The sequence below is a fragment of the Tachyglossus aculeatus genome, chromosome 16, assembly GCF_015852505.1.
Source record: "Tachyglossus aculeatus isolate mTacAcu1 chromosome 16, mTacAcu1.pri, whole genome shotgun sequence".
Lineage (NCBI taxonomy): Eukaryota > Metazoa > Chordata > Mammalia > Monotremata > Tachyglossidae > Tachyglossus > Tachyglossus aculeatus.
The window spans coordinates 10,389,489-10,415,186 of NC_052081.1; the positions used below are offsets into that span (position 1 = coordinate 10,389,489).

Consider the following 25,698-nt stretch of genomic DNA (forward strand, 5'->3'; position numbering starts at 1 on the left):
GCTGTCTGTGAGTGTTGGGGTTATTTGCTACTTCCCCCCCACCACCACCAGCCGTCCTGGGCCCGTGGGCAGCGGCTGACGAGGAAGGTTAGAGGATCTGGGTTCTAATTCTGGCTCTGCCAGTTACCTGCTCCAGAACCTTGGGCAATGCACTTAACTTCTCTGTGCCTCAATTTCCTCAACTGTAAATGGGGATTCAAAACCTGCTCTCCCTCTTAGGTAGACTGTGAACCCCATGTGGGACGGGGACTGTCCAATCAGGTTAACTTGTCTTCACTCTGGCACAGTACTTGACATATAGTACTTAACAAATAGAGTAATAACAATAGTAATGATAGTAATGAGAAGCAGCAGGTGTACTGAATAGAGCACGGGCCTGGGTGTCTGGAGGTCGTGGTTTCTAATCCCAGCTCCACCACTTTTCTACTGTGTGACCTTGGGAAAGTTACTTCATTTCTCTGGGCCTTAGTTCCCTCCTCTGTAGCATGGAGACTAAGACTGTGAGCCTCACATGAAACAAGGACTGGGTCCATCCCAATTTGCTTGTATCCACCCCAGCGCTTAGTACAGTGCTTGGCACATAGTAAGCGCTTAAACAAATACCTTAATTATTATTATTTTTATTAGATTAGGTTTGGGCCAAGAAAGTATATTTCAACTAAAATATATATACATATGTATACATATTATATGTGTGTCTGTCTCAGGAGTCGTAGCTTCTGATTCTTCTTCATTTCTGTGTAAGATGGATTGAGGTAACAAATGATCTGAGTTTTAGGTGGAATTATACATATATTTAAGTGGGGAATGGAGAGGTGCTAAAATTCTACTGTCCAGACTATATTACCATGCTTATAGAACACTTTCAATAACAAAAGGATGCTTATCTCCACCAAAGTCTTGGAAAATGAGTTATTTCTGTGTTGATAGGAATTACTTGTATAGTTTTAATCTACTTTCGTTTGAGTTTTGATCGCTCTTTATAAATCAGTGGTCAGTTCTCTCATTACATATGCTTTTGATTAAAAACTGCTGAAGAATTATGGAACATTCTTTCAGCAGCACACATCTGACTGAATAGAGCAGTATGCTACACTGGGAGAAACGACTGTGGGGATGTACACGGGGTTGGTTAAGGCATAAGTATTTTAAAGTGAGGTTTGTTGAGAACTGACCATATGGGCTCCTGAAAATATTTTATAAGCTAAATTCAACTTCAGCCACTACACTGTGCATTCTTTCTACTTGTTATCAATGTTGCTTGCTTGGGTTTTTGACTGCATATCGTTCTTTCTTCATATCTGACATTCATCTTCTTTGCTTAGGCTTACCTAAGAAGGGGAAAGTACAAGGGAGAGTGATATCCAGTCAACAGGGCATTGGTCAATGAAATTAGAAAACTTTTTCCCCTTGTAAACTGTTCGGTCCTTGTGGGCAGGGATCTCGTCTACCAACTCAGTTGTATTGTACTTCCCCAAGCATGTAGTACAGTGTTTTGCAGACAGTAAGCACTGAAATACCAAACTCAAAGTTTGGAAGACTCTAAAAAAAAAAAAAGTAGGAGCCACATCACAGAGCGACATCATAGGGGGAATTTTCAGAAAAGCAGCAGAGAAGTTGTCTAGGCTGTTTGTGAGCTGTTGCTGTGTTGTCAGGAGCAACTGAACTGCAAATAGCAACAAGACAATTCAGCACTTTGCTGCCTCATGCAGAAACTAATACATACTCTAGTATCTTGGGTGTGCCCCAAACTTCTGACTCTCCTGGTTTCTCCATTCCTTGAAATCAGGCACATTCAAAGCCAGTGCTCTTTTAAGAAAAAGGAAAATCAGGACTTGCGACTCAGATCCAACTCCAAGGCATCTGAGTTCCTTGCTATGAACTTCTTCCCCAAGTTTCCTTTGTGACTATGTTCCCCATTTTGTTGTCTCCCTATCCGTGTAATCGGATTGCTTTTGAATTTGTCAGCTTCAAAGAAAGGGAGAAACCCTGATGAGCAGAGTCTTGGCTGGCTGCCTCCTGACTGCCCAGGGTCTAATTCCACTAGGATAAAAAGACTGCAGGATGAATCTTCTGTAGTGAAGTAGGGGTTGCCAGCAGATTTCAAAAATGGGTAATGCATCCTCTAGCTTCTCACTGCTCTGTGTGAGAAAGTGTCGTATGAGATAGAAAAAAGAGATGTTGCTGTTAGATTATGTAAATAAACTTGTATTAATAGCTTAGCAAGATGTGTGTACATAGGGTACTTCTATGCCTAATCCTTAAAAGGGTTGACAGTCGAAATAGAGTCAGACATTGTATCCTCCCTTAGTAAGGTACAGTTTCTTGGTGGAAGGATTGTTTTTACCCTGGTGTCTAACAAAATACCAGGGTTGTAGGAAAGAGGGAGAATGCCTGGATCCAATTTCCAACCCTGGAAAGATATTTGATGGAATTCCTCATATGTACCTCAAGACTTAAAATGGAATCTCGGCATCCCATGAACCCCTATGGCAAGTTTCCAGTGGGACAAAATGTTATTTTTAGTTTTCCTCCTACCTGAAGACCAGGGCTGCAGATGAGGATGGATTTAAGGAGGCTGGGAGAGGAGTCGCAAGAGAACCGAGATAGGAAGATCATCATCAATCGAAGATGAGTGGGGAAGTTTAGAATTCTGGTAGGGAGAGGGCCAAAAAAAAAAAAAAGCAGTAGGGAGAGCAGATATGTATTAATGGGGAATAAGAGAGTTGCACCAGAAGGGAGTATATTGAGATAAAAAAGAATAGAAGGAAGAGAAGAAGCAGTAGAGGAAGAAGAAAAATGTGACAGAAGCCACAACTTATCGAGAAACTGGGGGCCAGGAAGAAGAGGAAGGGAGATGGAGAGGGAAACTAGAAGAGAAAAAAAAGACAGCCTCAAAGAGACTAGCTTAAGGGTTAGTTATAGAGGAGGTAGACAGAGAGGAAAACACCATTACCATCAGTGAAGAAAGAAGGAAAATATCTGTTATTGAGACATATTAGGAAGCAGTGTGGGTCTGGGGGTCGAGGACCTGGTTTCTAATCCTGACCCCTTCACTTGTCTTAAGTGTGACCTTGGACAACTCAGTAAAACTTTCTGTGCCTCAGTTTCCCCAACTGTAAAATGAGGATTTTAGAATGAGGCTTTACCAGTTCCCCCTCCTACTTAGACTGTGAGCTCCATATGGGCCTGCATCTGTGTCTGACGTGATTAACTCATGTCTACCCCAGCACTTAGAACAGAGTTTGACACATAGTAAGTTCATAGCAAAAAGCATCAAAAAAAATTAGGTAACTCCAGCAGTTGATTAAAAAATGTTTTGAAGTATTTGTATGAAGTACAATTTTAAAAAGTACTAAAATTATTGCTTTTCTAGATTAATAGTGAGTAACCTTGTTGAAAATATGTTAAATGGTTCCTCTTCTCTGGCAAGTTTAACAGAAAGACAATCTGTACAGGATTTGCCTTCAGAAATCTCTAAATTGTTATTTTTGTGATTAAAATTCAACTTTATGAGATAGACATTTGCATTTAGAGAGTGATTGGGGTGGTGCTAGTCTTAAGCCACAGAATGATTTGGAAACTTTAGAAATCTGACAAATAATGCTTCCAGCTGACATTCAGCCACAGAATATCATTCAAAAACGAAATCCAAAATTGACTCATACTTTGGTAGAGAGCAAGATTTAAAATAGCTTAAGCAGTACATTCCAAGAATGGATTTTCATATATTTGTTTTGTTCCCTTTTAATTTGTGGGCACTTTACATATGTGGGAATTGCTCAGAATGTGAAAACAGTACATCTTACACCTCATATATTTATTTAAGTGATACTTTTGGCCTTGGCCCAGAAAAGACGACTTTAAAATGACGTGTGTTCATGTTGTGCTTTATTTCATGTCTTAGGTATTGCACATTGTTCCAAATAAATTCTGCCTCATAGCATTTTCATTGTTGGTAGTTGATTTTGCTGGTTGATGCAAAAATTAAATCATGCCAATATTTAATTTTCAGCTAATGGAAATCAGCATTTTGGTTTTAGTGTCATGGGCTAGGACAGAATGGAAAGGAATTATGGTAGGCTAAGTTTTAGGTGTCTTCATAAGGGACATATACCAAAAAAGAGTTAATTGTCCATGTGATAAATCAGTATCATTTTCAGTTTAAATTTTTTGTTTCTATGCTTTTGGCATTTATGAACAAGTGTTCTTCCATTGTTATGGTGATAAAATCAACAGTATTCAATGATGAGTACTCTTGTATCCAGAAATAATTTTAAGAAGTTCTGGAATTGATGTAATAGAACAAAAATATCTGCCTGCTCATTTAAAATATGAAATAACATAATCCTGCCTATACTGCCTGGGGGGGAAAGTGAGCTCTCTATAAAAGGAAGATCTTATCATGCTGTACTAGGAACCTATGATTATGTGGATGAAAGTATATGTAATGCATACAATTTATAATGGAATCCAACAGGAACAGATTATACCATTCTCTCGGTCCGGTGACAAGAGTGGCACGAAATGGCTATCGAGGCCACATGAAGGCCAGCAGGTACAATCCCCCTGCATTCAGGGGTCACAGAATTTCCCTCTGGTATTGGTGATTGGCTTATTTAAATGGGTGTGGTCTGACATTATTCAGTTGAATTCCCCATAAACCTTTCCCTTTCTGTGATTTAATCTCTAACTAATTTTGGCAAATGGCTCCTTCTGACCTTGCTTTTTTCCATAATATTTTAAAAGATGCTTCCACGTGGGATGCTTCTTGTGATGTTGTTAGTGATTGAATTGGTCATACAGCTGCTTGGTTTGCTTGAAGCCGCATTCACATTATTTTCTTTGCTAACACCTCTGAATTGAACATTTTGTGAGGGGATGAGAAATTGCAGGTGGTAAATTTGGACAGTCCATTGAAAAACGAACCTCATTCTAAGTGAGCGTGTTTATAGAAACTCATTTCATTCAGCTGTCTTCCGTACGATTGAGCGAGATCGGTTACTGGTATCCGTATAACAACTTTGGAAGAAAAGCGAAAAAGAATTTGTAATGCTTAAAAATTATCACTAATTTAATATCAAAAGTTAATTGAGTAAATTAGTGTTCTTGATGGTGTCTGAATTAGTCTCCCTGCACCTGCCTCTAAGTAACTGCTGAATCAAGAGATTTTTCCATTGTGTTTTGATTGTCACTCTGAAGACACCTAAATGGAAGAACCAATGAACTCGAGTTTCCATTGCCATGCAGAAATTCTTTACTTGGAATCTTTAGAGAATTATAGACTTTATGGCTTCATTTGATTAAGTTGGTTATACTTAAATTTTGAATTAAAGATTTTTAAAAGACAGTAGCCACTCAATTTTATTCGTTAGATTATGTGAAAAATGAAACCGAGTTTATTGGTTATATTTCATTTTTGAGCAGCTGCCAGGCTGTAATTGAGGAATTAGTATATTAATAATAGTAAAACATCTTTAAAATGATTTGCCACAGGCCAAGATTTCAGATCTTACACTACTTTTCTTCTTTCATATATTTGAGCATTACATTGAGCATGTTTTGTTTCAGCTACTAGTGTATTTTTTTGCTATTTTACTGATTTGGGTGATTTTAACAATAGAATCATTAACTTTATCCGTAGGACTGAAAGATTCACATGGAAAAATTAGTACATTAGGAAGAGTAAAATCACAAATCATTAATTCCTTTCCAATTTGGATTATTGTACAATTTATTTTTGAGTTGGAATGTATGATGAGATCTAGGAAAACTGTTAATTATGGACCACCTGCAGTAATAACTTGTAAATTATAGACCATTAAAACTTTGTAGTTCTAAATCTTGTTTTCAACTTTAAATTCTAATAAATGGAACATTTCCTAATGTAAAGATAAATTTTGGCTTGAAACATTTGGAATCAGCTATAAGCAAGATGTATTTAACTTTTCGTTTGTTTTGTATACTTGCAGTTCGGCTGAATCTGAAGATTTGGCTGTGCACTTGTACCCAGGAGCAGTTACAATTCAGGGTGTTCTCAGGAGAAAGACACTATTAAAAGAAGGCAAAAAACCTACGGTAAGACTTGATTATACCACAGATCAGTCCAGCCTTGAAGAATGTTAACAATAATAATACTATTGGTATTTGTTGAGTGTTTACTTTGTACCAAGACCCAAGAACTGGTATGGAGGCAATATAAGCAAATCAGATCTAGTCCATGTCCCACGATTTAAAGACCAGGGAGACCAGGTACATCATTCCCAATTTACCTATGAAGAAAATGAGGCTCAGAGAAGTTAAGTGATTTACCCGAGGTTACACACAGTGAACAAGTGGTCAGTATGGGATTCATACCCAGATATCCTGTCTCCGAGGCCCAGGCTCAATCCACCTGCTCCTACTGCTTCTCAGAGCTTGCCTGCAGCCTAAATGAAATCAGGATGTGCTTAAAGGAAATCAGATAGGCATAGAAATCCATGCACTTTACTGGTCCTTTGATGTAGTTATTATATGCATGTGGGCTTGAGTGTCTGAGCTGTAAATACTTATGTTTGTCTTGCCTATAAATGTGGGAAAATAGTCATTTTATATATGTATATAAGTATATATATATATAAATGATATTTAAGTGCTTACTGTGTGTCAGGCACTGTACTAAGTGCTGGGGTAGATATGAGATAATCATAGTGTACACAGTCCCTGTCCCACATGGGGCTCACAGATGTGGTACAGGGACTGTGTACACTATGATTATCTAATATCTACCCCAGCACTTAGTACAATGCCTGGCACACACAGTCTCGCAGTCTTAATACTCATTAATAAAACTCTGTTGTATCATGCTCTTCCAAGCACCTAGTACAGTGCCTCTTTCTACAGTAAGTGCTCAGTAAATACTATTGATTGACTGATTTTGCAAATCTGGTAACTGAGGCACAGAGAAGTTAAGTGACTTGCCCAAGTGGCAGTCAAGTGACAGACCTGGAATTAGAATCCAGGTCCTCTGAGTCCCAGGCTGCGAGTGTGTAAGCGAGCCCCTTTACTGTACTTTCCCCAGCACTTACTATGGCATTAACACCTATGTTATCGTGCGTACTAAATCTCTAGCATTAGGACAGGTCCAAAATTGATATAGTTCCCACCTCCCCCACACCCACTTTACAGATGAGAAAACTGAGGCAAAGAGAGGCTAAGTAACTTGTCCAGAGTACCTTCGCAAGTACTCTGTATTTGTATTCTCTTTGTATTTGGTCAAGCCCTCTTACGACCCTACGTGAGCCTCAGTTGTTGGGACTGGTCCTAAACCAGCTCAAGTCCTGCGAGCACAGTAAAATTTGTAGTCTGGCATCCTCGAGCTCTGTTCAAAGTGAGCCCAACAATTTACCGTAGTTGTGGTCCCTTTAAATCATTACTCTGCCTGTTGGCCAAATCCACAGTCTTCAAGAGAGTGACGTCACGGTTCATTTTCCAACATACATAAAAAATAAAAAAAATGTTTTTTTCAAGAGGAAAATTATGGGAGTTCTTTCAAAGAGTCAGTAATCTTGTGGACAGAGGAAAGCCAGTGAATGTATCTGATATTCCACTCTCCCACTCTTTTTGTACTCTGCACAAACTACATGCTCAGTAAATACCATTGATTGTTTGATTTGATAGGTCAACAGGAAGCCACCATTCTTCCTGCCGCGTTTGGTAACTGCTCTTAAGAAAACAATGTTTCAGGTATCACTGGAGAGTACTCATGTGTAACAAAGTTCCTCTGTGATTCATAAATTGCTAGTGACTGAATTTTAATCTAGTTTGCAGTTGCATTAATAAAAATATGGCGGATGTGTAGCGGACCAAAAGCGAGTAAAATTGAGGAGCTGGATGTTCCCCAATACTGCAGGTGCAAGATCCAATTTTTCTTCATCAAACCGAGTAACTAAGCAGAAGCCATCATGAAGCCAAAATGAAAGGGTTTTGCTGAAGCGGTAGCAAGCCGAGACTAGATGGCTCCATCTTCACGCCTCCTAAAGATGATTTCTTCCTTTGTCATTGGCAGGCATCGACTTCAAACGTTTGTCTGTGGGGTGTGATGAAACCAATCCAATAATCTGTTTTTAACGCCCAACTCCTCCTCTAAACTCCTTGTGGGCAGGGGTCCCATCTGCCAACTCTGTTGTAGTGTACCCTCCCGAGCGTTTTGTACGGGGCTCCTCCACAAAGCAAGCGAGCGCTCAGTACATACCAGAGATCAATCGATAACCATCGATAGATAAGCAGTATGGCATAGGGATAGGGCACGGGCCTGGGAGTCACAAGGTTTGCTGCCATTTGTCCGCTGCATGGGGTTAGGGCACGGGCCTGGGAGTCACAAAGTTTGCTGCCATTTGTCTGCTGCATAGGGATGGGGCACGGGCCTAGGAGTCAGAATCAATCAATCAATCAATCAATCGTATTTATTGAGCGCTTACTGTGTGCAGAGCACTGTACTAAGCGCTTGGGAAGTACAAGTTGGCAACATATAGAGACAGTCCCTCCCCAGCAGTGGGCTCACAGTCTAAAAGGGGGAGACAGAGAACAAAACCAAACATACTAACAAAATAAAATAGAATAGATATGTACAAGTAAAATAAATAAATAAATAAATAAATAGAGTAATAAATATGTACAAACATATATGCATATATACAGGTGCTGTGGGGAAGGGAAGGAGGTAAGATGAGGGGGATGGAGAGGGGGACGAGGGGGGGAGGAAGGAAGGGGCTCAGTCTGGGAAGGCCTCCTGGAGGAGGTGAGCTCTCAGTAGGGCCTTGAAGGGAGGAAGAGAGCTAGCTTGGCGGATGGGCGGAGGAGGGCATTCCAGGCCCGGGGGGTGACGTGGACCGGGGGTCGATGGCGGGACAGGCGAGAACGAGGTATGGTGAGGAGATTAGTGGCGGAGGAGCGGAGGGTGCGGGCTGGGCTGGAGAAGGAGAGAAGGGAGGTGAGGTAGGAGGGGGCGAGGGGATGGATGGACAGCCTTGAAGCCCAGGGTGAGGAGTTTCTGCCTGATGCGCAGATTGATTGGTAGCCACTGGAGATTTTTGAGGAGGGGAGTAACATGCCCAGAGCGTTTCTGGACAAAGACAATCCGGGCAGCAGCATGAAGAAGGTTTGCTGCCATTTGTCTGCTGCATAGGGACAGGGCACGGGCCTGGGAGGCACAAGGTTTGCTGCCATTTGTCTGCTGCATAGGGACAGGGCACGGGCCTGGGAGTCACAAGGTTTGCTGCTATTTGTCTGCTGCATAGGGACAGGGCATGGGCCTGGGAGTCACAAGGTTTGCTGCCATTTGTCTGCTGCATAGGGTTAGAGCACGGGCCTGGGAGTCACAAGGTTTGCTGCCATTTGTCTGCTGCATAAGGACAGGGCACGGGCCTGGGAGTCACAAGGTTTGCTGCCATTTGTCTGCTGCATAGGGACAGGGCACGGGCCTGGGAGCCACAAGGTTTGCTGCCATTTGTCTGCTGCATAGGGTTAGAGCACGGGCCTGGGAGTCACAAGGTTTGCTGCCATTTGTCTGCTGCATAGGGATAGGGCACGGGCCTGGGAGTCACAAGGTTTGCAGCCATTTGTCTGCTGCATAGGGACAGGGCACGGGCCTGGGAGTCACAAGGTTTGCTGCTATTTGTCTGCTGCATAGGGACAGGGCATGGGCCTGGGAGTCACAAGGTTTGCTGCCATTTGTCTGCTGCATAGGGTTAGAGCACGGGCCTGGGAGTCACAAGGTTTGCTGCCATTTGTCTGCTGCATGGGGACAGGGCACGGGCCTGGGAGTCACAAGGTTTGCTGCCATTTGTCTGCTGCATAGGGACAGGGCACGGGCCTGGGAGCCACAAGGTTTGCTGCCATTTGTCTGCTGCATAGGGTTAGAGCACGGGCCTGGGAGTCACAAGGTTTGCTGCCATTTGTCTGCTGCATAGGGATAGGGCACAGGCCTGGGAGTCACAAGGTTTGCAGCCATTTGTCTGCTGCATAGGGACAGGGCACGGACCTGGGAGTCACAAGGTTTACTGCCATTTGTCTGCTGCATAGGGTTAAGGCAGGGGCCTTGGAGTCACAAGGGTTGCTGCCATTTGTCTGCTGCAAAGGGTTAGGGCACGGGCCTGGGAGTCACAAGGTTTGCTGCCATTTCCCCTTTTCGACTGTGAGCCCACTGTTGGGTAGGGACTGTCTCTATATGTTGCCAACTTGTACTGCCCAAGCGCTTAGTACAGTGCTCTGCACAAAGTAAGCACTCAATAAATACGATTGATAATGATGCCATTTGTCTGCTGCATAGGGTTAGGGCACGGGCCTGGGAGTCACAAGGTTTGCTGCCATTTGTCTGCTGCATAGGGACAGGGCACAGGCCTGGGAGTCACAAGGTTTGCTGCCATTTGTCTGCTGCATAGGGACAGGGCACGGGCCTGGGAGTCACAAAGTTTGCTGCCATTTGTCTGCTGCATAGGGACAGGGCACGGGCCTGGGAGTCACAAGGTTTGCTGCCATTTGTCCGCTGCATGACCTTGGGCGAGTCACTCAACTCCCCTGTGCCTCAGTTCCCTCATCTGCAAAATGGGGATGGAGACTGTGAGCCCCACATGGGATAGGGAGAGGGTCCAACCCAATTTGCTGGTTTCCACCCCAGCTCTTAGAATGGTACCTGGCATGTGGTAAGTGCCTAGCAAACAAATAATAATGATAATAATGATAATAATAATGATGGTATTTATTAAGCGCCTACTATGTGCAAAGCACTGTTCTAAGCACTGGGAAGGTTACAAGGTGATCAGGTTGTCCCACGGGGGGCTCACAGTTTTTAATCCCCATTTTACAGATGAGGTAACTGAGGCCCAGAGAAGCCAAGTGACTTGCCCAGAGTCACACAGCTGACAATTGGTGGAGCCGGGGTTTGAACCCATGACCTCTGACCCCAAAGCCCATGCTCTTTCCACTGAGCCACGCTGCTTCCCTGATAATGATAGCATTTATTAAGCGTTTACTGTGTGCAAAGCACCGTTCCAAGCACTGGGGAGGTTACAAGGCGATCAGGATGTCCCACAGGGGGCTCACAGTTTACATCCCCATTCCACAGGTGAGGGAACTGAGGCACAGAGGAGCCAAGTGACCCGCCCAAAGTCGCATAGCTGACAAGTGGCGGAGCCGGGATTTGAACCCATGACCTCTGACTCCAAAGCCCGGGCTCTTTCCACTGAGCCACACTGCTTCCCATACAAGTACCACAGCCGTGCTGGTTCAAGCGGCCACTTCCCCCTCCCGACACCCTCCTGCCCCTCAGAGGGACAACGGCCAGAGGTCGTTCCCCCCCCCCCCCCCCCCCATTTTAAGGGTTTCTTTATCCCAACTCCTTCTTCAAGCAATCTTTTTAGACTGTGAGCCCACTGTTGGGTAGGGACTGTCTCTGTATGTTGAAAACTTGTACTTCCCAAGCGCCTAGTACAGTGCTGTGCACACAGTACACGCTTAATACGATTGATTGATTCAAGCCTGGGAAGCACTGTGGCTCAGTGGGAAGAGCCCGGGCTTTGGAGTCAGAGTTCATGGGTTCGAATCCCAGCTCTGCCAATTGTCAGCTGTGTGACTTTGGGCAAGTCACTTCACTTCTCTGTGCCTCAGTTACCTCATCTGTAAAATGGGGATTAAGATTGTGAGCCCCCTGTGGCACAACCTGATCACCTTGTAACCTCCCCAGCGCTTAGAACAGTGCTTTGCACATAGCGCTTAATAAATGCCATTTTAAAAAAAATAAGCATATTTTCCAAAATAAAAAAAGTCTAAGGAAAATTGTGGAACAGTGGTATTAACCTGGACATGTGGGTAGTTCCTCTGTTCTATTATGAATCAATCAGTCACTTGTATTTTTTGTGGGCTTACAGTGCACTGTATTAAACACTTGGGAAAATACTTATTGTCAGTTTTGTGGCCCATAAATGGGAAGTGTATATTTGAAGCAGAAGGAAATGATATTAAACTGGAATATGTAAATCTTTCCCTAGCTTCTTCTCAAGTTAAAAAAAAATGTAGCCATTAGAATCTGGAGCCCTTTCTTTGAGGTAGTTTATATTTTTGATTGTCATTGCTATATGGTCTTTTATTCTATTATTTTGTGTTCTTGATCCCTCCAGGTAGCATCTTGGACGAAATATTGGGCAGCATTATGTGGGACTCAGCTTTTTTACTATGCTGCCAAATCTCTGAAGGCTACAGAGAGAAAACATGTAAATATTCTGCTCCTCCTACCTTACTCAAAACTAAATTAATGATAGGCTTGTTTTTTTTCCTAATACATGCTTTCCACTGAGGGATTATTCTTCCAATTGCTCTATTACCAGGGGTTCTTATATCATTTTTTCTTGGGTACAGATATTTTGGGGATACCATGTAGTTTCTTCAGGAATGTAGTCATTGATTTCCTTGTTAATGTCTTTGAGATGATTCCATGACATTGCTTTCAATGCATTAAGCTTTCTTGTTTATTATTTCAGTTTAAATCTACATCTAACAAGAATGTGTCAGTGGTAGGGTGGATGGTGATGATGGCTGATGACCCCGAACACCCAGATCTCTTCTTACTGACAGACTCTGAGAAAGGTAATTCTACAACAGCTCTAGCAGCTCAGCTGAATTTTTCAGTTGCCGTGGTTGACTTGGCTAAAATTGGAATAAATAATTGTTTATTAGGATGCCTTTTTTCAGTTCTTTTAATGAGTGGAGCCTCTTGGAAAAAGATATTACAGGTTTTATTAGAGCAAGAACAGATCTCAAATGTAATAAAATGGTTGACTGGGCTTTATTGAATTTTTTTGTGCACAGATTATTCCATGGTCAAACTTCCAGTGGAAATGCTTTTAATCAATGTTAACCAACAGATTTCCTATATTATGTTTTATCACCTTCCCCTGGCCTTTCACCTACTTTACTCCACTGGGGTGTTCATAAGGTCCAGTTTTGGTAAATGAGGTCACTAAAAATAATTGCAGCTGTCACCGGCTACACATAGTGGTTCACAGTATTTTAAAGTAGATTTGCCTAATGCCTTAAAGCTGAATTCCCCGAGTAAGAGGTCTGTTTAACTTGAAAAATGACACATTTGCTAAAGAAAAAACAAATGTCCTCTAGGAGAGATGACTTATTCTGGGTTATTGAGACTGTTTGCAGTGTACAGTGGAAGTATCAGGATTGCTACAAAAAGAATAGAGCCAATACGTGAAGTGTAGGAGAAACAGAATGTGGGCTGTTTGGAGGGAGCCAGCAGGTGAGACTTTATAAGTAGTAGCCAGTAGGAGACTTAAAGATGCATTCATAGTGGAATTTGAATCTTTTCCTTTCCCTCCCTTCCTCTTTCCCCTTCCTCCTCCTCCTCCTTTCACTGAAATAGCCATTCATTCTCCATGAGATGTACTTATTGTTTCTTAGCATTTGAGACCAAATATGCTGCCAAAAAACTGCCAGTTATCGCAAGGAGGAGGGGCTAGCCTTTCCTAGGGGCACCCAGGGCAATCATCATGTGAATAGTACTAACATATTTTTAAATGGACAGTGGAAATACCTAGCTGAGGTTTGAATCACACAGTGTTCGGTACACTCAGTCTGGCCATAGTATATGTTTTCACTACGTGTTTTGGCTAGAAATTTTGTTAGCAAATTAGGGAAAATTCTTCTGACAACATGAGCCTTGTTTAGGCTAGACCGCAACACTTTGGTGCAAGTGAGTGTAGTTTGAATTCAGCACAAATTTCCCCTAATGTGGGGTGGAATAAAAATGCAAACCCTGCATTATAGAACTGAAGTTAACCTGGAAGCCTGTGCCCCCGGGGTAAAGTGTGACAAGAAGGGTAGCAAGAAAAGATGAGCTTGTCTAGCCTGTCACAAGGGAGGGTAATGGGCTTGTGGCTACCACATTGAATTCTCTGTTGGCCTAGGGTTGGGCTTTTGCTCTGTGCGTAATAAGCGCTCAATAAATATTATTAATTACAATCTGGATTGGCATTTTCCTCTAATATGTGGTTATTGTTCCTAATATAGGAAAATAATTTTCCATTCTTCCCATGATCATAAACACTTAAAATGATAACCCAGGGACCAGGATCACATAAAGGCACAGTTTTTTTAGTATTGGAATTACCTCAAGTCAAAAGTTACGAATCAGATTCTGTGACAGCAGTTGTTTCCTCCCTGTTTTGGACTTTGGCAGCATTACCATATGTTCTTCCTCTGACTTTGTCATAATTATAGGAAACTCATACAAGTTTCAAGCTGGTAATAGAATGAATGCAATGCTGTGGTTCAAACATCTGAGTGCAGCCTGCCAAAGCAACAGACAACAGGTAAGCGTGAAGTGATTCAGCATCACAGTAGTGGTTCAGAATAAGATTTGTTTTGAAAAGAGAAAACAGGAGAGCAGTTATTGGTTGACTTTGAGTATGAATTGAAACAAGTAGTGATTTCTTTTTTTCCTGCACTATGTGGAAAACAAATAATTTGTACATCTAAGCTGGGAACCAGGCATAATATCGAATGATGACATTTTTTTCTAAATAAAACAAATCTACTTCTAGACTTTAAGCTCATTATGGGCAAGGAATGTGTGTGCTAATTCTGTTGTATTTTACTCTCCCAAGTGCTTAGTACAGTGCCCTGCACATAGTAAGCACTCAATAAATTTGATTGATTGATCTTTGATATCTACAGTTCTGCAGTAGTGTTAAGAAGGGAGCATGTCCTGTCAATGAGGAACTCATTTTGGCTACATGAAATTAATCCATCTTTTCATTTGTGAAGCAGAACAACCCTAGCAACAATTAAATTTAAGACAACCAAAAATATTCTCTGACCCTGCAGAGACCTAATGGATATGGAGGATTAAATTGAAGTCACCCATTTGTAGGCAAAATTTATGAAGGCAAAAATCTATCCTTGAACCCCGTTTTACTTACTGACAACTGACCACAGGTTCTCCCTATGAATGCTCTGAATAGTGCAAAAGTGAATCAAATTTCATTGAGAATTTGAGCATGAAGATGTCTTCAGGAGTAGGAGTATGTTAGTCTTTGTTTAATATCTATACCAGTAGAGCACGGGGCTATGAGTCAGAAGGTCCTGGGTTCTAATCCCAGCCTCGTCACCTGTCTTCTGGACGACCTTCGACAAGTCACTTAACTTCTCTGTGCCTCAGTCCCCTCATTTCTAAAATAGAGATTAAGACTGTGAGCCCCATGTGGGACATGGACTGTGTACAATTTGATTAGCTTTTATCTACCCCAGAGCTTAGTACAGTGCCTGGCACATAGCAAGCGCTCAACATATACCATTAAAAAAGGTAAGGAAAAAAAAAAGCAGTGGCAGACATGAAAACTCAAAAGGCTAGCATAATATGCACCATTTTTTTTAAATCCCGAGAAGAGTCCAGTTACATTAAAGGTCATAAAGCAACCTCTGAAATTCATCTTAGAAAGAATGGGAAATAGGCCCTTATTGTTTTCTATGTCATGAGTGTTCAGTTAAAGACTCTCAGTCTAGGATCATGAGTCTTACACAGGTAGTGATAACACTAAAGTTTATTTTGATTTCACATTTCACATTTCAGTGGGAGCCCCCCGCGGCCTCCCCTGACGGCCCGTTCCCCCCACTTCCCAGAGTCCCCAAAAGCAGCGTGGCTCAGCGGCGAGAGCCCAGGTTCGGGAGTCGGAGGACATGGGTTCTAATCCCTGCTCTGCCAGTGGGGCTCAGTGGAAAGAGCCCGGGCTTGGGAGTCATAGGTCGTGGGTTCTTCTAATCCCGCCTTCGCCACTTGTCGGCTGTGTGACTTTGGGCAAGTCACTTCACTTCTCTGGGCCTCAGTGACCTCATCTGTAAAATGGGGATTGAGACTGTGAGCCCCCCGTGGGACAACCTGATCACCCTATATCCTCCCCAGTGCTTAAAACAGTGCTTGGCACATAGTAAGCGCTTAACAAATGCCATCATTATTATTATTATTTCCTCCAGATAATTCAAGGTCTTTATGTACCACTTTAAAAAAGCTTCAATAATCATCACGGCACCCCTGAGACAGAGGTAGCAGTCAGAGTTAAACCAAAGTGCGGAAAGGTGAAATAGCTTGTCCAAGATATAAAAGCTTGTCATTGGTGGACCCAAGATTAAAATGCGGTGCCCGACTCCTAACTTAGAGTCCATTCCACTATAATCTACTTTTCTATTTTACCTCAAGATGTAACATTTTTATTTAGAAAAAAATGTCATCATTCTATATTATGCCTGGTTCCCAGCTTAGATGTACAAATTATTTTCACTCTATTCATGCAAAACCTCATAGAGTATGTCAGACTACGTTTCCTTGCTCTTCACGGGTCCGAGTAATGACGTCTGTACAAATTGTTTGTATCTCCCCGGTCCCACTCAGTGTGAGGAAGGGGCTATACCCAGTCAAGCTGGATTTGGCTATCTGTTGTCGGGGGGGGGTCCCTCTGATCCTCCCAGGTCACCCTTATATATGGGGCCCCTCAAACTTATGTAGTGATGAAAGATTCGACTAAGTTCTTACCCACTAGGAGCTGGTAGGTTGTTTGCCACCCCTATTACTTGATCCTCAATCCAGTTCTTTCCATTCACCTTGACCTATGTTGCCTTCACATGCCATGCAGCACATACTGGTCTGCAGATCAATCGGTTAATCAATGACCTTAACTGAGCCCTGACTTTGTGCAGAGCACTGTACTTAGTGCTTGGGAGAATGTATTAAAATTGGTAGGCATGATCCCTGCCCTCACAGAGCTTACAGTCTAGCAAGTCACCCACTCTTCCCCCAGACAGCATCCTCTGGGTTGACCTGATCAGAGACACTTTCCCTCTTTAGTTCAGCATTCTGCACAAGCATCTGCCGTCCACCCATTTCCAGTCCTGGCATGCATCTGACCTCATAGTTTCAAGGTTCCTCAGAGTGGTTTTCAAGAGCCAGTGCCGAAGGTCTTCAGAAGTTTGTAGGAAATAATTCAGGAATATGCAGACCAATTCAGAACAAAATGAAATGTCAAGCTTGTGGTCTTATCATTGAGAAGGGGACTGAGTATTAATTTTTGGCAAGTACATTACCTCTTCTAGTCACTAGCATTTTGATTAGGGCACTGAAAGGAGCAATGTAATAAATGAAGTGCCAGTGTCTTGACAGTTTACCTCTCAAAAGCACAATGACTTTCTTCAACAGTAGAACCACTCCCAACTAGACTTTGATCCCTCCTTGGAGCAGACCCAGTTAAAAAAAAAAAGATAAGAGAAATAAAACTGGAACCCAATATCAAATTCCAAGCACAATGCCGTTGAGAGAAAAGTTGGGAACAAAGGAATAGATGGCAAAAGTTAGATTGAAGTGGGCCATACTCTAATGTACTCATGAGACTGAATGAATAGGAGTAGTTAAGCAACTTTGAGGAAATTTTTGTAAATTTAAAAATTGCATGGCAAACTATCAGCTAATATTAATGCTTGGATTAGTAAGCTTGTGGGCAGGGAATGTATCTGTCAACTCTTACATTGTACTCTCCCATGCGCTTATTACAGTGTTCTGCAAACAATAAGCGCTTAAATACAATTGATTAAACTCTTTACTATTCAGAAATTAAAATTTCATTTCCAAAATGTTTGATATTTTTTTCCTTTATCAACACCCCATGTATTACAGCATTTTCTCAAGGGAAATCGTGAAATCCCCCATGTTGAGGGTTTTTAAAAGCAGAATGGACGGCCATGATTTAGGGGTGGCAGAGATGTCGGGTAAACCCCTTTACAGCTACCTGACTTTAAAAATGAAAAGCTGTATCAACTCCTTCCCACTCTCATGCCTTCTCCCCCCCCTCACCATTTTCCTCCCTGATGTGATATAGCCCGTGCTTCACCGTGAATAAAATAGAGTCAACACTCCTTGCTCCTGGCCTGTCATAAATTGCTTGAATCCTTGGACCCAAATTGCTGTAAAGCCATTCCACACTATAAGGCTTCAGGAATGTGGACTTGAAACTGGCAGAGAGCCCATAAACAAAAGGCAGTGAAAAGTGGCAGTAAGCCCAAGTAAGGCAACTTAGTAGAGCTGCTGGGGAAGGCTCACAGGGTATTCTGGACCAGGGCCACAGATTGATCAGTCATCTAGCAAAGTATCACAAGAGAGCTGGGGTAGACTCTGGGTGGCTCATCATCACTACTTCCCCCAAGGGACTGAGACTGTGTCTAATTCCCACCTGTGTATTTTCTCCCTACGCTTAGTACAGCGCTCTGCACACGGGTGTTAGTAAATACTACTGCTGCTTCTACTACTTGGAAAAGCAACTCAAGTACATGTCCTACTGACAGTGGGAAACCTACCCAAAGGGTAAACTTCTGGGTAGTGGCATTGGTTCTTTATGTTACATTCTAATATCAATTGCCCTTAATAGTGAGGGTGCATTGAGGGCCATGCTCTTTAATGGATTACAAATTGGATAACAATCCAGTTATGCCTGTTGTAGATATGGTCTCACAGAACTCTTCTTTGAGACTGTGACCGTATCCTATATCTGATCACAGAGAGATCAGGCAAGGGACTGTGGTTGGCTCAGTGTGAGCCATCACCAGCGCCACTCCTGCGACTGTAAAAATAACTTAAAACCATGTCTTGTTGCCACCAGCATATGTCTTTCTCCTTCTTCTCCCCATGCTTATTAAAGTCTTGAATATGGGCAGCCCTAGTCTGGTCTCTGGGTGATGCTCCTTGTGGGCAGGGATAGTGTTCTCCAAATCCTATCGTATTCACTCAGTCACTTAGTACAGTGCCCTTTTGTCAGATATTACCATTGATTGATTGGCAAGACAGCAGTGCTATTTGACATTGCCTTCAGTGTCTAATCAGCTTTCCTTACACCTACAGTCCTCATAAAATGGAAAGGGACCAGAAAAAATATCATTACATATTTTAATGGGTGTGATGCACAAAACATTATCTCAACAACACACACTCAAGGACGATGACAATCTTGCTGTGAGCAGTATGATATTCAAATAGTAAGGAAGGCTAGAGACAGACTGTGTGTGTGTGTATATGTAATTAGCTCTAATCCTATCAGATTTCCATATTCAACATTATAGATAAGTATATTTTATTAGAGGCCCACAAAGTCATTCAAATAGCACACTGGTGAACTTTAATACTAATGCATAAATGGGTGTGTTGTGAAGTAATGCTTTCAAATAGATTTCAAATAGTCTTACTGGTATTTAAAATGGTTACTGATCATAAAAACATTTGAAAATACAGCAAAGATGATACATTGATAGCATTTATCATTTTTAAAGTACTGATGCCAAGTAATATTGTGAGAAGCAGCAAGGCCCAGTGGAAGGAGCGTGGGCCTGAGTGTCAGAGGACCAGGGTTCTAATTCCGGCTCTGCCAATTGTCAACTGTGTGACAATTACCTCAGTTACCTCATCTGTAAAATGGGGATGAAGACTGAGCCCCACGTGGGACAATCTGATCACCTTGTATCCTCCCCAGCACTTAGAACAGTGCTTTGCACATAGCGCTTAACAAATGCCATCATTATTATTATTATTATAAAATAGTATAAAGAGGGGAGATGGGTATGAAAGTGGTTATAGTAGTCCAGCCAAGAAGTGATGGGGATTTAAACCTGTGAGATTATGATAATAATAATAATAATAATAATAATGGCATTTATTAAGTGCTTATTATGTGCAAAGCACTGTTCTAAGTGCTGGGGAGGTTACAAGGTGATCAGGTTGTCCCACGGGGGGCTCACAGTCTCCCCATTTTACAGATGAGGTAACTGAGGCACAGAGAAGTTAAGTGACTTGCCCAAAGTCGCACAGCTGACAGTTGTCAGAGCCGGGATTTGAACCCATGACCTCTGACTCCAAAGCCCGGGCTCTTACCACTGAGCCACGCTGCTTCTCTAGCAAGTATGGAGTGGAAGTGAGAGATTTGTGAACTGCTGTAGAGAAAGAATCAGCAACACCTAAAGGCAGATAGCATATGGGATATTGTGATGTGTATATATCTATAATTCTATTTATTTTGATGGTATTGACACCTGTCTACTTGTTCTGTTTTGCTGTCTGTCTCCCCCTTTTAGACTGTGAGCCCGTTGTTGGGTAGGGACTCTATATGCTGCCAAATTGTACTTTCCAAGCGCTTAGTACAGTGCTCTGCACACAGTAAATGCTCAATAAATACAATTGAATGAATGAATGAATGAATATTATAAATGAGGGAAGGTGATCAAAGATGACACCAAGAATTGAAGCTTGTGGCTCAGGAAGTGTGACTTCTCTCTACAGAACACTCCATTTCCAGATTCTAAATTTTTCGATTGAATTTTAATTAAAATTTTTGCTTAATTTTATTCTGGGAGAAGGCTGGAGTTATGAAATGATAATCAGCTGTGATCCCTCTCATTTTCAGGTTCCTGCCAACTTGATGACTTTTGAATAAAAGCCTGAGAGCCTGAAAAAGAAGACTTGATGAACTATGGACTGTGTGTTGCCCTTAAGTAGGGGAGAGGACCCGTGCCAGCTAACAAACTTAATTCCGTGCCAGGACAGAGCCAAGACGCTCAGTCTCAAGACTTTGGAGTACTGAACAAACAAAAAAAGCACTAATTTCAGGGAATGGAGTCACAGTTAGTGATGTTCCCAGAGTGAAATTTGGAGTTGAAACATGAACTGCCATGGACCATGCTTCTTAATTATCTCTGAACTGACCTGTGGAAACCACTGCCTTAAAGAGTGAAAGGAAAACCAACAAGAAACACCAAATAGTGTGTGTGAATCTTCTGGCGGTGCTGTGCTTGATAGATTGTAGCTAGTTTGCATTTCTTTTAACTTTGTACTAATTTTGGAGGGGGGAAAAAATCACCTTTTTTAGATATTCTTTAAAAAGAGTAAAACATTTCTTAGGGGTTGCAACGAGCTGAGTTTGAACTGGGGATATAAAGGTACTTTGAGTTCTAGGGATTATACCAGCAGCCCTCTTTAGGAGCTTGTTTCAGTCTCCACTGTTCAGCCCCACTCATTCTCTCAGACCAGGTGTGTAAGAACTGTAATATTGTGAAGCTTTGGGTGTTTTTTTTTAAACACTAAACTTGCAAACCTTAGTACTATATGGGAACATCATTTCCTGAAAGAGACACAAAGGCCGAATGTTCATACACCAGACAGGTTTCTTTGTTAATATGGTAGAGAACAAGGTTGTTTCTAACTGTTTAGAATACAGGCTAGTAGTCTAATTCTTTGTGTTAGTGTACAACCAGAAGGTATACTTAGGAGAAAACTACTGTTTTCCTGTCCTAGGCATTTTCCTGCCTAAGATGGTTTTCACAGTACCACATCTAAAAATTAGGATGGTGTTTTCCTTAGAAGTCTATTTTCCAACCTCTTTTAATTGGTGTCATTAGTCTGTCTGATTTCAAAGTGTTATGTACCTGTTGGTTTCAACCTTCAGGAGTTTTCATTTTGCAGTGTTCAAAGTGCACAGTGCCAGAGTTTTTTTCTTTATTATTATTTTCAGCTAACATTAACATTCAAGGTGAGCTTCAGTAGCACTTTGACTTTAAGAACAAGGAAAACCTTTTCTAAGTCTTAAGGCCCATAAAAGCAATTATTTTCAAAGGGAAAAAAGGAGAATGAATGAATTGAAAGATGGGCATTCCTTGTAATGAAAAAGACCCCATTCACTGTTTAGGTCACTTGCAAAACGTTAGTCTGATTTACCTTGGGTGTGTGTTTGTAGTCACAAAACTGTGTCTTCTTTGGAATGCCTCATCAAGTTGCAAAATGGATGTATGAGGGTGTGGATATTGAAATTGTTACACAATCTAAATCTTCATCACCTTGGAAAAGAACTTTCACTAAAAGGAATACCAGGAAATGAGTTTTGGGGACTCTAAATTTCTAAGACAATCCACAGTGGTTAATATTTCTAGTAATTGATCTATTTGTACATCTCTTTCCACGATTTTGTTTTATGAAGAAACAGTAGTTGTGTGCATTCATAGTCGCAATATTTTATTCCAAAAGTATTTAGCCTTTGACTCAGTGAAACTGGAACAGGGAGAGGAAGTGTCCCTTATAAATGCCTAAAGATCATCTCTAAAAGAAAAGGATATTCCAAGTGTTAGATTTTAGCAATGTAATTTTCTTACGTTTCTAAAGAGGTTAGAACACCATTTAGAAGCATCTTGTGATTTAGTGTTCGTTATGTGTTGTTTTTTTTCTTTTGTCTGGTGTATGTACCATTCATTTTTGACTTGAACTGTTTTATTTTGAAAAATGGCATGGGTGGGGAGAGGGAGATGGGAAGGGAGGTTGCCTGGAACAAATCATTTTTTCGGTTCACACAACTCCCGAGTTTAACCCATGTTGGGTACAAAGCGAAGACACTCTCTGCATAGCCAGCAGTATTACTCTGTAGACTTTGCACATCTTTCATTTATGTTTTCATTTTTAAAAATTACATACATGAGTTTTGTTTCTTTGCAGAAATAAGTGTTTTTAACAATGTGTGTTCTTTTTTTTTTTAAAGCACTGTGGCTGAGAACCCTGTGGTTTTGGATTTTTAAATAAGCTAATGTAGTTAAGTTGCAGACTAACCCTATCTGTTCTTGTGTCAGTAAGTGGAGATACTGACATCATACAATTTTGCTGAAGAGAGAGCCTTGTGGGAAGGTGTGTTTGATTTTGTTTTTCAACTCTAGTTTAATTTCTAGTGTTAAAAAAAAAATCAGAGCCGGTAGAGTGATGTGTAGTAGAGATTTTGTTGATCGACCTTGCCAATCAGAACTGCAGCTTGATCCTCTGATTCTCTTATGACTTTAAGGGGTAGAGTTTTCTTTTTTCTTCCAAACCCCAAATTCATCCAATCCTGGAAGGAATTTCTTAATGATCCCACAATACTCTCAGAAATATGTAAAGTTACAAAAACATTCCTGAGATATCTACATCCCGAGATTTCAATGAATGGTTCTGCTGACAAAGGAAATTTGACTTGATATTAAGACTTGAGGTATGGGGACTAGAAGTCAAAGTTGAGTAATGACACATTAGAAACCTCTTTGAAAATATTGAGTTGCATACTTCCAAATGCTATCTAGATTCATGCAAAGATTTATAGCAGCTGGAATTTCCAAATATCTGCCAGGTAACCATAGCTCCTTTGCTGTGAAAGTGGCTGTTGTCATGGTCTTTTACAAAGTGCTTGATCTGAAATTTTACTAACATCACTTTCTCTGTTCTTTCTATCAAAAGAGGTATTTTAAATTTTATTGTAATATAAGACCCTGATCACAAAATGTGAATTGAACCCACTTAGCCCCAAGACTTCTGTATCACAAGACACCTAAAATTTTCCTTACTTTTTAAGTTTATGCTACTTCCTACTGATTCCTGCTGCATGTTCAGGCACATGGTAATGCATATCTAGTTCTGCTTTTACCAAAAGTTTAGCACTGAAGAGTTTGTGTGAGAATGGATCAAACACACCTTCCTTTTCAGTTTGTTAGTTGTTGTTTTTTAAAATGAGGTAAATATGTGTTGATTTTTACCAAAAGGGATCTGAACAACGTAAGCTTGAGTGTTCTCTCTTCCTGGGTAGGTGCTTCACTTTATAAACTCTTTCCTGTGGAAAATGCCATATGACTACTGCACAATGACCTGTGTTGGGCTGTGCTGATATTCAGTATATCCGAATGTCTGGAGTCCACCAGGAGTCAGGATGATTGTAGCTGCACAGTATTTATTCTAATGTTTAATTCTCTTCCAGAAAATGTACTAGGGATCTGTAGAAAATAACAGTTGCTGGGTGGGGAATTAAATAATAGGAAAGAACCCCTCCACACACATTTCCTGAAAAGCTGTTTTGAGAATTAGCCTTCTGTCATAGCAGCCTCTCTACCTCCATATTTCTTTACTGTGCTATAGGCTTTATCTGACCTATTTGGAATCTTCTGAGGATGTTTCCAGTCCACAAACTTGGAGATCAGCAAAAGAGGTAACTACTGTGAGCAACAACTTTACTACTGAAAATGCAATTATGCAGCAGAAAATGAATTTATTAGGAAGCAGAGAGGCTATTGCTTCTTTTACTGATATAGATTTCAAGTCCTAACATTCATTTTTTTGCCATTTCATAAAGCACATTCCTTTACAGTCAAATTACTGGATCTCATCGTATTATCTTCCTCTGCAAAACAGCAAGTGTTGTCTGCAAAAAGGCCTTTTTGATCTGAGCAAAAGTTAAGTTTTGTTCTTCAAAAGTTCATTTTATGATTGGATCCCTTTTGTGTAAATGAAGAATTGGATTGTATCTTGGCCCCCACTGTTTCATATCTCTGTAAGAAGAAGCAAATGGTATTGTTGTGCTGGCTCCTTTGGTATTATTCCTCTTTTCTTCTCTCTTTTGTCTTCTTTCTCACAAACATAATGCATTTATGGTTTTCACCGCCAGCTTGGTAACTGCCATCTCGGAGTGTCTAGAACTGATGTTCAATCACATTGTTGAAGAGTTATTGTACATGTGAGATCAAACCCTTCAAAGAATTAAGTGCTTTCTGTTTTTTTGTTCGTTTGCTTTCTCGTTGTAGTTTTGTTCTGCCTAAAAATGGCTTGTGTCTAACCTGACCTTTTTTTTTTTCTTTGTGGAGGGATCTGATGAAAGAAATTGGTGTATCAACATGGAACTTGTTGAAAGAGCAATCTCTGAGTCAGCAACCTAAATTTATGGTCTGAGAGAAATTTGGTCAGTGCCTTATTAGTTTGAAGACCAATGCTAGGGCTGAGAGTGTGATAATAATTATCTGCCCTCCGTTCCTCTTACTTCAAAAGTGTGTGCTGTCCCTCTCCCTACCATCTTTACCACTCGTAGGAGTTAGGACCAAGAGAATCTGTTTTGGTCTCCTTATGGTGGCCATGAGCTTTGGGTATGACTGCGATTTTTTGTTTGTTTGTTTCGAGTCACTTTTGACCAATTTAAAGGCAGCTTTAAAAGTGTCAGGTGTTTTAAGAAAACATTTTAATGCAGGTAAAAGGCAGAACCTGCTAGATAGCCTTAGAAGGCAAAGATGTATGAAAGTAAAATGAATTGTGATAATGCCGATCGGACCAAGCCCACTGATCGGCATCCAGCCTGCTTCTTATTTGTTGGGCATCATTCACTGAAATAGTCTTAGGAACCACACAGATGGGTAGCCACTAGACACAGCAGTATTTGTATTCACCTGAAAGACTTGGGAAATTAGTGAAAGTTTCTCACTACAGTTTGCTTTTTTAATGTCTTGTAAAACCCTTAAAAGATTTTCCTTTTGAAGCATTTTATGGATAGCTCCCGTCAAGGAATTCAGCAAAACAGTTGCAGATTTCCTTTGAATTAGATGTTTTTGAGCTTGGAGTTAATGTAGGTTAAAGGGGAGGAAAGAGATTAAATTAGCATTGATCTATTTATTTGAAAAAAGTTACAAGAAAATTTTCACTTCTGGAGATGAGTATGAGCTGCAGTCATTGCTTTTTCAGCCAATTTACCATGCTAGTGTTTTCACACTTTGTAAAGGGCTAATGTAATCCAGAGCAGGCAAAGTCAACCTGTCCCAGGGTCTTCAAAGCCAAATGATGGGTTTCTGGGCCCTTAGGGGTTA

General features: G+C 41.2%; 1 protein-coding gene across 2 annotated transcripts in view; it reads left to right on the plus strand.

Moving 5' to 3' along the window:
* The window catches only part of RALGPS2 (Ral GEF with PH domain and SH3 binding motif 2), a 140,929-nt gene extending 118,850 nt beyond the window's left edge, over positions 1–22,079 (plus strand). The window contains exons 15-20 of one of the 2 annotated variants that reach the window (XM_038757532.1): positions 4,481–4,558; positions 5,973–6,078; positions 12,156–12,248; positions 12,516–12,621; positions 14,266–14,357; positions 20,478–22,079. In XM_038757532.1, the coding sequence (XP_038613460.1) occupies positions 4,481–4,558; positions 5,973–6,078; positions 12,156–12,248; positions 12,516–12,621; positions 14,266–14,357; positions 20,478–20,507 (505 nt within the window). In that variant the 3' untranslated portion in view covers positions 20,508–22,079. The remainder of the gene's footprint in view (positions 1–4,480; positions 4,559–5,972; positions 6,079–12,155; positions 12,249–12,515; positions 12,622–14,265; positions 14,358–20,477) is intronic. The other variant, XM_038757533.1, reaches the window with a different exon arrangement.
* The last annotated feature ends 3,619 nt before the right edge of the window (positions 22,080–25,698 follow it).